The sequence below is a fragment of the Ambystoma mexicanum genome, chromosome 5q (assembly GCF_040938575.1).
Source record: "Ambystoma mexicanum isolate Mex_15411 chromosome 5q, UKY_AmexF1_1, whole genome shotgun sequence".
In the NCBI taxonomy this organism is placed as follows: Eukaryota; Metazoa; Chordata; class Amphibia; order Caudata; family Ambystomatidae; genus Ambystoma; species Ambystoma mexicanum.
Window position 1 is genome coordinate 62,259,787 of NC_090933.1, and position 15,801 is coordinate 62,275,587.

Consider the following 15,801-nt stretch of genomic DNA (forward strand, 5'->3'; position numbering starts at 1 on the left):
CCCCGATGGACCTGAGGAATCTCCAACCAGTTCATCGGTAGCTCTTTGGATATCCTCTTCAGTCACGAGCTGATGATTCTCACCTTGCCATTCGAACGCCAAATAAAACGGGTGTCCCCCAGCGGTATCCGACTCCCTTCTCCTGTAGCCATCTGGTGATCGCCCCACATTTTTTCTGCATTTACAGCGTAAGTGCGGATAGGTCCTGGTAGATTGCCACCCTGGAGTTGTTGTATTGTATGTCTTAGAGTCATTGCTCTCTCCAGGATCCTTGCTTTGTCCCTGTAATAGTGGAATCTTGCCAAGACCGATCTCGGGCCTCTACCTCCTCCACCCGCTCTATGGACCCTGTCGATTAGGACGGTTTCCCCAGAGTCGGTCCCCAGAACAATTCTGATGATCTCTTGTACCTTGCTCTCCAGTCTGGCCTGGGTCTCGCCCTCAACCCCCGTCAGGCCAAAGATCCGCAGTTGCTTCTCCGTTCACGATTTTCCATGTCATCTACCTTGAGACGAAGCTCGTCCTCTCGTCTCTGGATCTCCCTGAGCCTTACCTCCATCTGTGTTCCCAGAAGGTCATTGGATGCCCGATTGTTCTCCACTCCCTCCATCCGGTCCTAAGTGTAGTGACTTTGGCTGTGAGGTCGGTCAACTTAGCACCCATGTCCGTTCTCATAACCCTGATTTCATCCAGAATCGTCTGGATGTTGTTCTGCATACGAGGCGCCATTGTTGGATCCCCGGGGGAAAATTGTATTTTTCTAGGGTTTCTTTCCAGCTCATAGTGTATCTGCCCTCAGACCTCTAGGATTTCCTGGTGTCCCCCGTGGTCTCCTTAGGGAGTGAAAGCGTGTTCCCTATCCTCCGACTCCAGTCGTGTGTGATTCTGTGTAGTGGGCAGGTCCTCGTAATTCGTTTCACTTGTGGAGGGCTCCCGTGTGGTTTAGAGCCCTGCTGTAGGGTTGCCACTGAGAATCCCCCCTTTTCGTCTTTAAGCCAACCCCTGTACCCAGGGGGGGGGCACTCTGGCGTTCCGAGTGCTAGTCTATTGAGAGGTTATGGGAGATTTCCGTTTGTGTCCCAGAATGCAGTACCAGAGGTCCCTTTTTGGTTTGGCACCTGCCTGATGGCGGATCCCCAGTATGGTAAGGGGGGGGAAGGAGTGCTGGAGCCCGGACGGAAGGAAGGCTAGACAAGGCCCCTCCCCCCTATTGGTTGTTTGTACTTACCGTTGAGCCCTCCAGGGCCTGAGGGGATCCGCAGCAGAGTCCCCAGGGCAGGAGCGCCCAGAACCCCAATCTGTTTCCGACAGGTCGTGTAGTGAACTGGGATTCTATTCCAGGAGGGGTGGAGTGGTAGATCAGCCTTGGGCGTACCGCTGAGAGTATGATGTGTCAACCACCTCTGGGGATGACTGACTCCCACGTATCCTGATTTCCTAGGTGGTTTCCTCAGGGGGCGACCCCCAGATGGCTCACCCTTTGTCGGGGGGGGGGCGCTGCAGACGAGGGGGCGCTGCAGACGAGGGGGGCCCCAGGCACGCTCCTGCATCGGCCCGGTCCTGTCAGGGGGGAGCCCCTGGCAGCTGTGCCCTTATGCTGGTCTGGGTGGTTTCCACGCTCCTAGTAATTTGCACTTTGGGGGCCTTCGGTATGCTGAGAGGGGGCCCAGGCGCGCTCCCGCATCGGCACGGTCCTGTTGTGGGGCAGTCCCAGGCAGTCGTGCCCTTATGCTGGCCCAGAGGAGCACCGTGCCCCACCAGATTATTTGCCCGGTGATTTGCCCCGTGGGGGGCCTTCAGTGAGTCAGGAGGGTGCCCAGGCGCATGCCCGCGTCGGTCTGGGTCTCTCTGGAGGCAGCTGCCAGTCATCGTACCTTCACTGCGGTCCAAGGGGACTCCGCGTGTGAGCCTAGTGGTGCCGGGGATCGAAGCTGGAGTAGGAGGGGGTGGCTTGGGTGCGCTCCTGCGACGGCCCGAGCCGATGGAAGGGATCACCGGCAGAGACCAGGGGGGGGGTGGGGGTGGCGCGACAACTCCCATGTGGCGCACCACTGTCAGGGCCCGGGACCGCCGCCAGCCGCCTCGCAGTCTCTCCCCTCCGTGCAGCGCCAGTTGTAGAGGGAGGGCGGGCTATGGGATTAGAGGGAGGGCGGGCTATGGGGATCACAGGGTGCACGGTCCAGCCCTCTGCTAGGTCCGCAGTGCCGCCGCCAGGAAAACGGAGGGCAGGATCAGCCTGTTAATCGCGGCTCGGGACTAACACGCCATGAAGTGGAGCGTGGCTCCGTTTCTCCGATCCACTCGTGATGCCGGCCTGAAAGGGGGTGGGGGAGCGTGGGCGCTCCAGGTCAGATTTCTCTGGTTGTGTGGCACCTAGTTCTTCCGATTTGAAGAGGATTTTGTTCCTCTTTCTTATAGTACTCCACAGTAGTCCCGTGGCCGTTTGGGGAGCTGACCGATCAGGCAGCCATATTGCCTGCGCCCCCGGTGGCCTCCATCAGACTCCCCTTTTAAACAGTTTTCTCCTATTAATTCCAGCCTAGCTGTCACTCACCCAGCAGGTTGGCTGTCCTTGAGGGACAGTCCGCCAGCCAATCACACCAGAGTGCATTTGGGTCTCCTAGGAGACTAGGCACAGGGAGTTTCTAGACATAGGGGATACTAGGTAACCCCTCCAGCACTCTATTGGAAGATGTGTGCTGGGTCTAGGAATTTAAAGAGACTAGTAAAGTCCATTACACTTTACATTCTCTGGGAAACAGTAGTTTATCCCAGAGAAGGTACTTAAACCCTCGGACAGCCTAAAAGGCTTCCCTGTGTCACTGCACTGAGGGTGCTGTGTAACACACATGAAAAGATGCCTATGGAGTTATCTTAAAACTCCATAATCAAAGAACACAATAGTAAAACGCACATCAAATTACACGAGAGTGGGAACAAAGGCTTTCACTCTTTCCAGGTAAAAAAAAAAATCAAGTCCTCAAATTCCAGCAAAGTTTCTGGGGGTTTCCAAGGTGAAGGGAATTAGCACATTTATGAGAATTCTCCAAACACTTACCTCTTGCTGGTGAGTTTCTTGCATCTTCTACCCACCTCAAGTCTAACAGCTTGTGGCCCTACATTGATTCTTCTTTGTCTTCAAAGACTTCTAAAACATTATGCAAAGACTTTCTTACCTGCAATGAAGTGCTTCAGCTCGTATAGACATTTCCACCCCATGGACTTTGGCTTCGCCTGTTCCACTGAATGACTTATTGGGGGATCAGAAAGTATTTGCCTGCTTAAGAACATTTGTGGTCTCTTGTATGTTCTAATAACCTTTTCCTTTGACTTACTCTTAAATGACTAAATGCAACAGTGATATATTAATGTCTCCAGCACCCTAGCTATTAATCACCTGCAGGTGTAGGTTGTGTCTGTGGGCCATTCCAAAAGGCTACTTACTGATTTAGAAATATAAAGAGTGTATTTTGTGAAGTATATTTGAGTGTTACTGTTATATTACTCCCTTCTGAAGAAGGCTTACTCTGATATTGAAACCTTGTGTGTGAATCTGTTACAACCCTACAGCTCACATTGACCCCTCTTGCGATAAGCCTGGCTGCTCAACACGCTACCAAACTCTGTAGTACAAGATTATACCAATGGTTGGGTTTTCTATTACTTGTAGTCGGGGTTGTTGTAGTGCACCCAAAGGGTACTGCATACAATCTTGCCTAACAGGTACTACTGCGTCCTTCGACGGAACTGCCTCGGAAGTAGAAGTTTGAGGAAGCAACAGCTTTAGAAGTAGGTTTAGAGGGGGGGAGAAAGAAAGAGAGTTCTTTGGGGATGGGTTTACGTGGGAAATCGAATGTTGGGAATATGCATGGGGAATTGGAGACACCGGAATGGCTATTCCGACTACGACATTCTAAATGTACACGGACTTAACTCTTCCCCTAGAACTTAAAGCTTTACTTCATTGTTTTGCAACGCTCGACCCCCACTATATTGTTCCTCCAGGAAAAACACCTTATCCTCTGATGAATTCCGACTTAACAATAGGCTTTATCCTACTAGATTTTGTGCTTCCTTTGTGCTAACGAGATGTGGAGTAGCCAAGCTGGTTCGAAAGGGGGCTCCTCTGAGGGTGCATAACACTTTGCGGGGTAGAAATGGTAGATATATCTTAGTAGTGGCTACGCTACAGGGCAGGACTATGACCTTTGTATCGGTGTATGCGCCCAACTTCCAACAAGACATGTTTTTCACCTTCATGTCCGAGATACTGTCTGAACATGGGAAGGGGATCGAATAGTGGGCGGGTGGGGATACTTTAATGCGGTGGTTAATCCTTTGGAAGACAAGTCCCTGCCACCAACTACAATAGACAAATCATTTTTTGGCACTCACAACACTCCTCCGGGAGCATTCACTTCTAGAAGCCTGGCACTTCCTTCATCAGGGAGAGCGAGTTACACTTTCTTTTCTGCGGTACATGAAGGGTTCTCTAGGTTAGATATGTTCCTCATTTCGGACAAGCTTGTTCCCCAAATAATTGATATAGTGATTCTCCCTAAGGCTTGATCAGACCACGCCCCTGTAATATTAACAATGACGCCCATGAATGATGCCCCGGTGTCCACACGCACCTGGCGTCTGAACGAATTCCTATTGGGGGGACCCCCAATTCAGCTCTGGCATCTCGGGCACCATAACTGGATGGATTACGCTGTGGTTTGGGATGCGGCGAAAGCAGTGATCCAAGGTCAAATTGCAGCCCAGACGATAGAAAGGGGGATACTCAGGAGACAAGTGCAATCTCAGCTGGTGCTTGAACTCCAGAAGAGAACTACATAAAAATAGCGCTACTCGACGGTCACTTAGAGATGTGCGGGTGGCTCAGCATAATGCGCACTAAACCGTATTATTCGAAAGGAAATAAGGGCAACCGACTCTTAGCAGCTAAATTGAAGACGCAAGCTGCAAGAATCCTTGAGGGATGCAGATGGGAGGCGGATTTGCTCAAAGGCAGAGAAGCTCCAAGGTAATGGAAAAGTTTTTTAAAGACCATGCAGGGCCCCAACCATACGGACCTGCAAGTGGTCCGTGAATTCATACAAAATGCACATCTACCCGGGGCTTCTCCGGAGGTCTGTGCCCTCATGGAAGAACCGATTACACTGAAAGAGACGGAGGCAGTCATTCAGGCCCTTCCCCTGGGTAAAGCTCTGGGGCCGTATGGCCTTACAAATAAATGTTATAAAGTCTTTAAGGCTGTGCTCTTCCCCCTATCTGACAAAACGTTTTAAAGCTGTGTGGGCTGAGGGTACGGTGACTAAATCAATGGCTGAATCTGTCAAAGCAGATTTTAAAGCCAGGGAAGGATCCCGCGGATTGTGCATCTTATAGGCCCATTGCACTGCTAAACACAGATGCAAAGCTACTAGGTAAAATAATCGCAGAGCGCCTGAGGAGGTGGGGATGGAAATACTCCCATAATTGGTTTCATACGCAATCGCTCAACGTATGACAATGTCCGCCGAGCCATAGACTTCATTGCTTTCACCCCGAAGATCCCGGGGAGACTGTCCCTATTATCCTTTGATGCCCACAGGGCGTTTGACAGCTTGTCTTGGGTTTATTTGGAGGTGGTAGTGGAAGGGTTCAGATTTGGTCCTGGCTTTTCGAAATTGATACTTTCAAATTTCTTCAACGAGAGTCAGAGTGAATGCAGATTGGACCCCACAGATAGTTTTGGGCAAAGGTACTAGGCAGGGTTGTCCTCTGTCGCCCCTGGTCTTCGTCCTGGCGATGGAGCCTCTGGCCAACACATCACGCTTCACCCAGGAATTTTCAGCTTCTAAGTAGCAGGGCAATGCCATAAAATATCTTTGTATGCGGACAACACGCTCTGCTTTTTGAACATTGACCCTAACTCTGTTCCCCCTCTTATGGAACTCTTGGCTCAGTTTGCCCAGATTTTAGGCTTCAAGGTGAACCCAACTAAATCTGTAGTAATGGCCCCAACAGTCGCTCCCCATAGGCTGGAGGGTATACAGACAGCGTTCCATATCCCATCGATATCTCTTATTTGGGAATAAAACTGACCCAGACTTACGCAGGCCTCTAAGGCAAACATCCCTATTTTACTGAAAGAAGCTAAACAATGGCTGCAGCGGTGGGACTCTCAGGAAATCTCGTGGTTGGGTCGAGTTAGTGCAGTGACGATGTCCCCGGTTCCGAAACTTCATGTTTTTTCAATCCCTACCAGTGCCGATTTCTGAGAGCAAGCTCATAGCTATACAAAAGAGATAGGCCGGTTCATCTGGAGGAGGAGGAAGCCTAGAATTCCTAGTAAGCTTCTTACAAGAGGGAGGATGGTGGGTGGCCTAGGACTCCCATCAATTTCACATTACTATAGGGCGGCCCAAGTGGCACCGATGTGGTCCTGGGGAACCCGGGGGAATCTCCTAAATGGCAAGAGATTGAACAAGCGCTGGCTCCATTTCCTCTGGCACAGCTTCCATTTCTCCCCAAAGAGGATTGGAGGTGTCAAGGTGAGCTGATATCCACTACATTGGTTACACTTCGCAGTTGGGATAGAACATGCACACAGAGGGGTTTCACTTAAGGCTTGGGTCTGCTGTCCCCTATTACCCAAAACCCAGCATTTACTCCGGATTTATGCCCTAGATCATATCACAATTGGAGTCCAGAAAAGCCCCTGAGATTGAGGGACCTCTATGTACATGAACCCCTGACGTTCCAAGAGTGCAAAGTAAAATTCTGGCTCTCAGAATTGGAAGGTTTCAAGTATATACAGCTTCGGCATTGGTTAACTAACAAGGATACTCGCCGAACTGCTTTAAGAAATTCGATTGACATTGAGTTACGAATTTTAGAGGGTCAATAATCCCACAAACTAGCCACTTGTTACAGACTTCTAGAGAATGCCCCTTTCGAAGAAAAACCCCCATATATGCTATAGGCCTGGGAAAGGGATTTAAATATGGGAATTTCAGAAGATTCTTGGCAGCGGATCTGGCATAGGGCCCAGAAGAGTTCACGATGCACTATATTGAAAGAGAATGCTGTTAAAGTACATGCCCCCAAGCAGGTTCCATGCAAGGAATCCGGAACACCCCGATACCTGCAGGCATGGCTGTGGGGAACGGGGAGATTTAGCCCACATGTGGTGGCATTGCCCGGTTATTCAAACATTTTGGCTGGAAGTGCGGTCTAAAATTAAAGAAATTACGGCATCCTTGCTCCCCATGAATCCACGGACATTAACTTTGAGGGGATGCACCAGAAGATGGGTCCTTTCCAATGTCAGGGTATAGAGCAGCTCTGATCTCAGTTACTTATAGCTGCTCAAATTACAAGAGCCCGATTTTGGAAGGCTGTGGAGGGACCACATTTCATATTGGTTGGTGCAAGTGTCGGAGTTACTAGGTTTAGAGAAACTCACGGCCATGCTTGAAGAGACAATCTCGAAATTCATGAAGACTTGGAGCCCATTTTTGGACCATGTTTCTGACAGAGAACATATGTTTTTTCAGCCGCAACTTATGAAGCACTTTATGAACCCATGACATTAACGATTGATATAAGTTTATGGTTTACCGCCTACACTTTTTATGTTTTGTTGTTGATGGTAGCTGTTATTTCTCTTCCACTTTTGGTTTGCTGATGCTCCTTCAAAGACATTGCTGAATTTCTCTCCGATTGCCTTTTTACCCATTGTTGAATAATGACTTATAAGAGGTATTGGTTGTGTTTATGAAATTGGAAACACATTGTGAAAGATATTGTGAAGAAGTATGAATTGTTATATTGTTATGTGTTATGAACTTAAGTGTTGAAAACTAATAAAAACATACTTAAAAAAAAAAGAAGTATGTTTAGACCTGTACGTCGGCCGTTAATGCGATTACGCAATGGGGCGCCGTAACGGAAGGTTCGGAAGGCCCATCTTAAAACTTGGACGTGCCTACAGGCGTTGACACTTTGCTCGTTGGAGCCAGGCTTATTTCAAGTGGGAAAGTGATCTGTAAGGATGTTACACAGAGGTCTACAATCACAGGTGTTCAAATAAACTCTTAAACTCTAGGTTTCTTGGTTAAACACTTATTAATTCATACAGTCAGTTCTAAACCATTCACTAGAATGAGGCAGTTAAATATCGCACAAATACACTTAAGTACTACACTCTAGTTTCTGAGGCATTCAGACTACTTTGAAGGAGGAGCAAAATGGCATTCAGAATACTTTGAAGGAGAAGCAAAAAAGGAATAGTTTCAGAACATAAAAGGATTACAATTTCTTAGACAGTGCAGATACTTTGAGTTCACCAGAAGAATCAATTCAATTGGTTAGGCCAAAGTCAATGGGCTAAAGTATTGGATAGTTAAAAACATTCTGGTAAGTAAACAGTAAAGTCCCTGTATTAATTCTCAGAAGTAGTTTGTAACAAGAAGAATTATATGTTGGGTCACAAGCCGATTAGGCCTGCTAGTTGCGAAAGTTTCAAGCACTTTCACCGCGAGAGGCAAGTACTCAGTCTTGTTTCACAGTACCCTACAAATGAAGAAAAAGATGCAGCTGAAGACTTCTGTTCCTGGCAGTTCTTGCAGATCTTGCCGTTCCTGAACCTCAGTCGTGGGGACAAGAGGGAGGACGTCGGGGGACTCCTGCACTGCATTGGGACTAGTCAAAAAGCTGGCAACTGGCAAATCTTCAAATCCGGTAGCTGTAGTCAAGCACACAAACTGGTGTCCCTCTCCCTGGTTATTCAGTTTCCTGCAGCACTCTGAGGAAACTACAACCAGCTCCGAGAATGGTATCTAGGTGGTTTAGTGTCGAGTTGAGTGGTCCCACCAACTCAAAGGGAGAAGTCGTCCTTGCAGGGCTTCTCTGTCGAGATGAACTTTGAAATGAACTTAGCGATTCGGGCCTGCAGCAGGGCTTCACCGGGCAAACCAACGGTCCAGGAGTTGCAGCAGTCGTTCTCTTTAAGCTCGTCTTCGGTTCTTTCGTTCCAGTAGTCGACTGCCTTCAAAGCCAAGAGACTTGCCTTTTATTCAGTTCTCTCCCATTCATTCCAGCCTAGCTGTCACTCACTGAGCAGGGTGGCTTTCCTTGCTGGAGATTCAGCCAGCCAATCGTCAGAGTGCATTTGGGTCTCCTAGAAGACCAAGCACAGGTAGTTTCAGGCAACTCCCTCACTTCCTGCCCACCCCAGACACTCGGGCACCTGAGGCGGTCTTCACTCCTGAAGCCCGCCAAAGGCAGACCAACAAAGACACCAAACTAGTTTTGGCACGCAGAGAAACTTTAGAAGGACCTTTCCACAAAGAAATGGCGAAAAAAGAAGACCAGGACCTGTTTTTACAGAGGGGGCTCAGACGCCATCTTGAAAAACATGGCTCCCGCAATTTAACGTTATCAGAGCTACGAATAGTTCACGGTTGGGAGAAATCATGGTAGTTCATTGTAAAACCACTGTCACCAGCCATTCTAAGAGGAAAGGCTAGCATTTGACTGCTACATGAGTATCTAGACATAGGGGATACTAAGTAACCCCTCCAGCACTCTATTGTAAGATAGGGTGTGCTGGGTCTACGAATTTAAACTACTAATAAAGTCAATTTCACTTTACTTTGGGAAACAGTAGTTTATCCAAGAGAAGGTATTTAAACTTTGTGAAAGCCTGAAAAGTCCTCCCTGTGCCACTGCACTGAGGGTGCTGTGTGACAAATGAAAAGATGATGCGTATGGAATTGGTTAGACTCCATAACCAAAGAAAACACACAGAAAACAAACTGAATTAAAAGTACAAAGTCCCAAATTCAGCAAAAGAGCTGGGGGTCTAAGGTACCGATGAATTAGCAAATTTTTTAGAATTTTTCCTAACACTCTTGCAAACAGTAGTTTCACAAACAGAAGGTATTTAAACGTATAGAGACTTCCCTGTGCCACTGAAGTGCTGCGTGTCGCAATGCAAAGAGGATGCCTATGGAGTTTGTCAGACTCCAAAGTCAGAAGAAACAGAATAAATCACATTAAAATTACATGAGCTAAAAAGTCCTAAGTCCAGCAAAAAGAGCTGGGGGTTTCTAAGGTAGAAGGGAATTAACACATTTCTGAGAATTCTCCCTAACCCTAATGTTCACAATTCAGTCCAGGAATGGCACATTGCTAATATTTACAGTTCTGAGGTAGGGTAATGTAGAGGGGCAGGGTTTTCTGGCGTAGAGTAATTGCTCTACTACCCACCCATTCCACACTTTGGTGGGTGCTGCTGGTTGACGGCTGGCCACTGACTTCCCCTGCTGACACCTGTAGACACTGGAGCCGCCATTTGCCTTGGGGCCCTTATCCAGAGGGACTGCCCTGGGGATGTCGGTTAAGACCGCCAACAAAGCCAATCAGAGCATAGGAGAGGGATGGGAGGCAGGAGGAGCTGGAACAGGGTAGCGGGGGTCAGGGATAAGATACAGGTGCACAGGGCGCCTGCTGCAACTCCTGAACTGTTGGTTTGCCCGGTGTAGCCATGCTGCTGTGCTGAAGCTTCAAATTCACCTCCCCTTTGAGTTGGTGGGAACAATCAACTCCAAAGTAAGCCTATCTGGACATCCTCTCAAAGCTGGTTGCATTTCCACTGCTGCTGCTGTTGGAACCGAAGAGCCAGGGAGAGGAACACCTGATCGTGTGCGTTGCTTTTAAGTTGGACACAGGCACCAGGAGGATCTTCCTTGATGCAGGACTCACCAAGCCTGAGCCACCACACCCCCAGAAGCAAGGAAAGTGAAGTGGTATTCAAAAACCGCGGTGTTACTATTTGCTGTTAGGTGCGAGGAGCTGAAACACCAAAGGACCGCTGAAATGAAGTTTGCCCATTGCTGCCGCTGACCGTCCCATTGCAGAGCAGGAGTCCCCAAACGTCCTCACTCTTGTCCCCACGACTGAGGCTCGGGAACAGGATCTGCAGAGCGGTACACAAACAAACCAGCTGGAACAATTTCTTCTAACCAGAGCTACTGTAAAGTCCAAGAGAACATCTCTTGTGTAGCCTTCCTTGCTCTCAGATGAGACCTGTCTTGGCTACCTTGCAGAGTTGCTGACACTTTGCCCCTCACAAGCCTCCAAGCTTGTGGCCCTTCAAGCTTGTGGCCCTTCAAGTGCTCCATTTTCTACAAACATTTCTAAAAACATTGTGCAAGACTTTTTACCAACCTGCAAAGAAGATCTTCAGCCCCCCTTGACATTGTGCAATTAATATTGACTGTCCTGGCTCCCTCAGAGACTCCCTGCCTTTGACTCAGCTTTATCCTTTCCCCGGGAAAGGGTTAAACTTATTTGAAGAATGAAGGTTTTCAAAAGTACTTACCCGTTTGTGAATTATTTGTTAAGCCTTTGTTTTATTCCCCTATTCTATCTTTTACACCAAACTCAGTATTGCTCTACATGTACTAGTAATAAATCAATTTCCACAGTGTCCTAGCCATTTAAGTCACCTGATGGTGCACAGGAAGTGACTGTGTGCCATCCCCAATGGGCATCAACTAATTTAGAGAAACTAAGAGTGTGTTTTGAAGTGTATTTGAATTGTTACATGTATTGCTCCCTTCTGAAGAAGGCTTTACAACTGACTCTGAAATAAATAATTGTTTTATCAAAAAACATTGAGTGTAAGTGTTTATTTGGCTAACTGCTACTGCGAAACTGTCACAACATTACTGCTCACATTGACAGTTCTTGAGATAAGCCTGGCTGCTTGACCATACTACCAACCTACGTAGTTCAGACTTGTACCAACGGTTCGGTCCGTATTGCCAGGAGGCCAAGGTTATTGTAATGCACCCAAAGGGTACTGAATATAATCTTGCCTATCAATTAGCCTGTGTCGCATCTAGATAGGCCTGTGGCTGTTGGCAATTGCCACGTCTAGATAGAATTGTGAAAGTTAGAAGGCCCGACACTTAGAACTGTGGATGTTGGCATGTGCCGCATTTAGAAACAATTGTGAACATTAACCTCTAATGTCTAACGTCATACTAATGTGAACATTAGCCTGCGTTGCATCTAGATAGATTTGTGAATAGTGGCAAGTGCCATGCTTAGATGGAACTGTGAACATTGGCCTGCTTCTGCAGGAACCTCAAATCTAGGTGTAGTCTCCATTTTTGGCGATTACATGACAAAAGCAACTCACTGCGGAACCTAGGCCTTTCCCCTGCTACATAGGACACTGAATACAGGTATAGTGCCCATCCATGCATATTGTATGGTGTAATGTATTGTGAAACCTAGGCCTCCTCCCCCATCCCCCAACCACTCTACGGAATCCTCGAATGAGTGTAGCCTCCACCTCGGTCTATCATAAGCAAAATCCCACTTACTGTGGAACCGACCGCTTTGCCCACTGTACAGGACTCTCAATTCTAGGTATAGCCTCCATCTTTGTCTATTGCATGGTGAAACAGTTTATTGGGAGACATGGGCCTCTTCCCCACCACACAGGATTCTTAACCCTAGGCATGTAGCCAAACTGCAAAGGTCAGCTGCGAGACATAACGCACTAACCAAAAAAGCTCAATAAATCTGCATACTCAACTCATACAAAAACGTACACAACCACCTCTCGCACAGCCGCACACACTTCACCACACTGCAACAACAAACACATAAGCCGCACCAACAGCACACGAGGCCAGACACCGATTTGATACTCGCACCAAAGCTCAGCATACGGTGTATACCGAACTGAAGCCGCCAACAAGACACCACTTCTCTCACTATCCTACTACCTCTCCACTTTACTAACCCACCAGCCTTTTCGTTTGCAGAGCCTCCTAAGTGCCTGGGGTCCAACTCCGTTGGTGACTGTGCGCTATACGAATCCCTTTAGCATACACTTTGAAATGCCTGGTGTTGCAATTGCACGTAATGAAAGAACGTCGTACCATCCTGGCTCCCTGAAGACTCGTCTAGTCCATCGACTTTGATATTGTTTACCCCCTCATAGGTGGTAGCTTGTTGTAGACTGTTACTGCTGGGAACGGCTTGTTTAGATTTCATTAGAAGATTTACTTGTCCTCACATATACTGAGAAACTGTTTAACCGTTTTCCTTCCTTAAGCCTTTCCTTTCTGCAACCTCAGAATCTGCAAAGTATAACTAGTGTGATACATAAATGCCATTACTGTCCTTGTGATTGCAGTCACCTCAAGGTGTAGGAAGTGTGCAAAGAGCATAGCCAAAGATTGTCCACCAACTGGTTTGATTCTGAAAAGTATTTTTAAAGTATTATTTACATTGTTACACAAATTGCCTTTTTAAACAATGATCATTATAAATATTTAATTAACATCAATTTTTAAACAGAAACCTTGGGTGTAAGTGTTACGTGGCTACTTGTATGTACGGATTTCATTTGTACAGCTCTGCAGCACACATTTACCCCTCTTGAGATACGCCTGGCTGCTCAGTCACTACCAACTTGTGTAGTACAGACCTATACAAAAAGATGGATTACCCAATACCAAGCAGATACATGTTGTGTAGTCCCACCTAGTGTGACTGCATCAATTCGTACCTAACAAACCAACACCAGGATAAAAAGTTTGATGGAGTGAAATGGATTGTAAGTCATCAATGCACTGCTCCAGAAATGCAGAAAACATGTAAAAAAGATAATTGTTGCAATGTCCAGCTGCCACTGCCAATCATCTCAGATATGGCAGCAGGAAGGGTTGTAAAGATTTGGGGGATCAAATGACACATTTAAAAAATGCGAGGGGACAGGAATTCTTGATTCTACTCTTGGATTTGACTATCAAAAGCTCTACAATCAGTGTGCAATCTATTGGAGACATTTAGAAAAAAACATCCCCTCTCAGGCTTGAGCCGGTACTCCTTAAGTTCCAGAAGCTCCTCAACACCCTCCTTTTCTCTACTTCCTTCTCTATCCCCCCTCCCCTGCGAACACCCTTGTCTGCCGCAGTGACTGGCTGCCTCGTCCCCTCACAGTTATACAGGTCAGCAGGAACCTCCTCCCCCCACGCCCATTCCACCCACACCTCTCCTTGCAATTTACATGTGGAGCCTCGCCCCCTGCATTCCCTGGCACCTGCCCCCCTGCCCTGCCGCTAGCACTCACCTACCCCCTGTGCCCCCACCCCATCAGTTTCCCCCCCTTTTCACATCACTCTTTTCCCTGCACTTCCCTTCCCATCCTAACATCGCATTTGCGCTGAATGCCAGCCCGCCCTCCCCCCACGCGCACTACTTGTTACTGCACTTGCACGATCCGAATGTCACAAGGACTAGTAGGACCGTTCTTGTTATCCTTCTCCCTTGTTCCCCCTGCCCCTTTTCTGTCTTGTAGCACCTTGAAACACCGTTGTATAGGCACTTTACAAATATAATCATCAATAAAATCAATGTTTGCCATTTTTACACAGATTTACATTTACAAGGCAAAGCATTATATACCTGAAGCTCCATAGTTCTTTTTCTTTGGGGCTCATCCTGAAAAGGAAAAAAACAAAAAACTGAATTACTTATTTGTAAGGTTAAAATAGGTCAAGTCCCCAGCTGGGAAGTTTATAAACTCGATGTATTGTCATTAACGCATGTTAGGAAGAATTCTCAGAAAGGCGCTTATTCCCTTCTACCTTGGAGACGCCCAGGTATTTTGCTAGACCTTAGGACTTAATTTATATCCTGGAGAGAGCAAGACCTTTTTGCCCACTCACGTATTGTTCTTTGATTTGAACACAGATTCTTTTGGTTTTGGAGTCTGACAAACTCCATAGGCATCTATTTGCATTGGGACACACAGCACCTTTAATGCAGTGCACAGGGAAGTCCTTCAGATCTCCGAAAAGTGTAAAAATCCTTCTCTTGAAAAAACTGTTGTTTCATAGAGCAGTAAAGTGAAATTGACTTTACTTACTGTTAGGCAAGATTGTACGCAGAACCCTTTGGGTGCAGTACAAAAACCCATACCGCCTGGCAATAGGAACCCAACCTTTGAAAGAAGTCTGTACTAGAAACGATGGTAGAGTGTTGAGCAGCCAGGCTTATCTCAAAAGGGGTCAATGTTAGCTGTAGGAGAGTTACACCGATATTCACAGTGACAAGTATTCAAATAAACTTACACACAAAGTTTCTTGAATAAACAATTAATTTAACAGTTTGAGTAAGCCTTCTTCAGAAGGGCCAATATAATAGTAACACAAATACACTCTTAAATTTCTAAATTGGTAAGTACCCTTTTGGTACCCTTTTTGCCTACACCCTCAGGTGACTTCAGTAACTAGGACACTATGGACATTATTATACCACTGTTTCCATTTAGAACCAGACTTAAGAGTATGTCTAAGAAAAAGGTTATTTAATAAAACAAGAGAATCCCTCACCCTCCTCCCGTCCCCCATCGGCTTCGCTGGATTACGAGAACATGATTTTTTTAAACCTAGAGAGAGACCCTTTTTCCCCACTCGCTCATGTATATTTATGTGATTTTTTTAACACCATTTCCTTTGGTTGTGGAGTCTGACAAACTCCATAGCCATCATCTTTTAAATTGTGTCACACAGCACCTTCAGTGCAGTGACAAAGGGAAGTCTTTCAGATTTCCCAAAGCTTTAAATAACTTCTCTGGGATGAACTGTTTCCCAGAGCAGTAAAGTGAAATTGACTTTACTTACATTTGTAACTTTCTAGAACCAGCACACACTATCTTACAATAGAGTGCTGCAGGGGTTACTTAGTATCCCCTTTGTCTAGTTCCTCATGTAAAATGTT

At 46.9% G+C, this 15,801-nt stretch overlaps 1 protein-coding gene across 2 annotated transcripts in view; it reads right to left on the bottom strand.

The window, feature by feature from the left end:
* Positions 1–15,801, bottom strand: part of LOC138497211 (uncharacterized) — an 835,962-nt gene that overhangs the window by 425,429 nt on the left and 394,732 nt on the right. The window contains exon 11 of one of the 2 annotated variants that reach the window (XM_069620534.1): positions 14,485–14,520. The exons of the other annotated variant lie outside the window; for it this stretch is intronic. Coding sequence (XP_069476635.1) covers positions 14,485–14,520 — 36 coding nt within the window. The remainder of the gene's footprint in view (positions 1–14,484; positions 14,521–15,801) is intronic. 2 annotated transcript variants of the gene reach the window in all.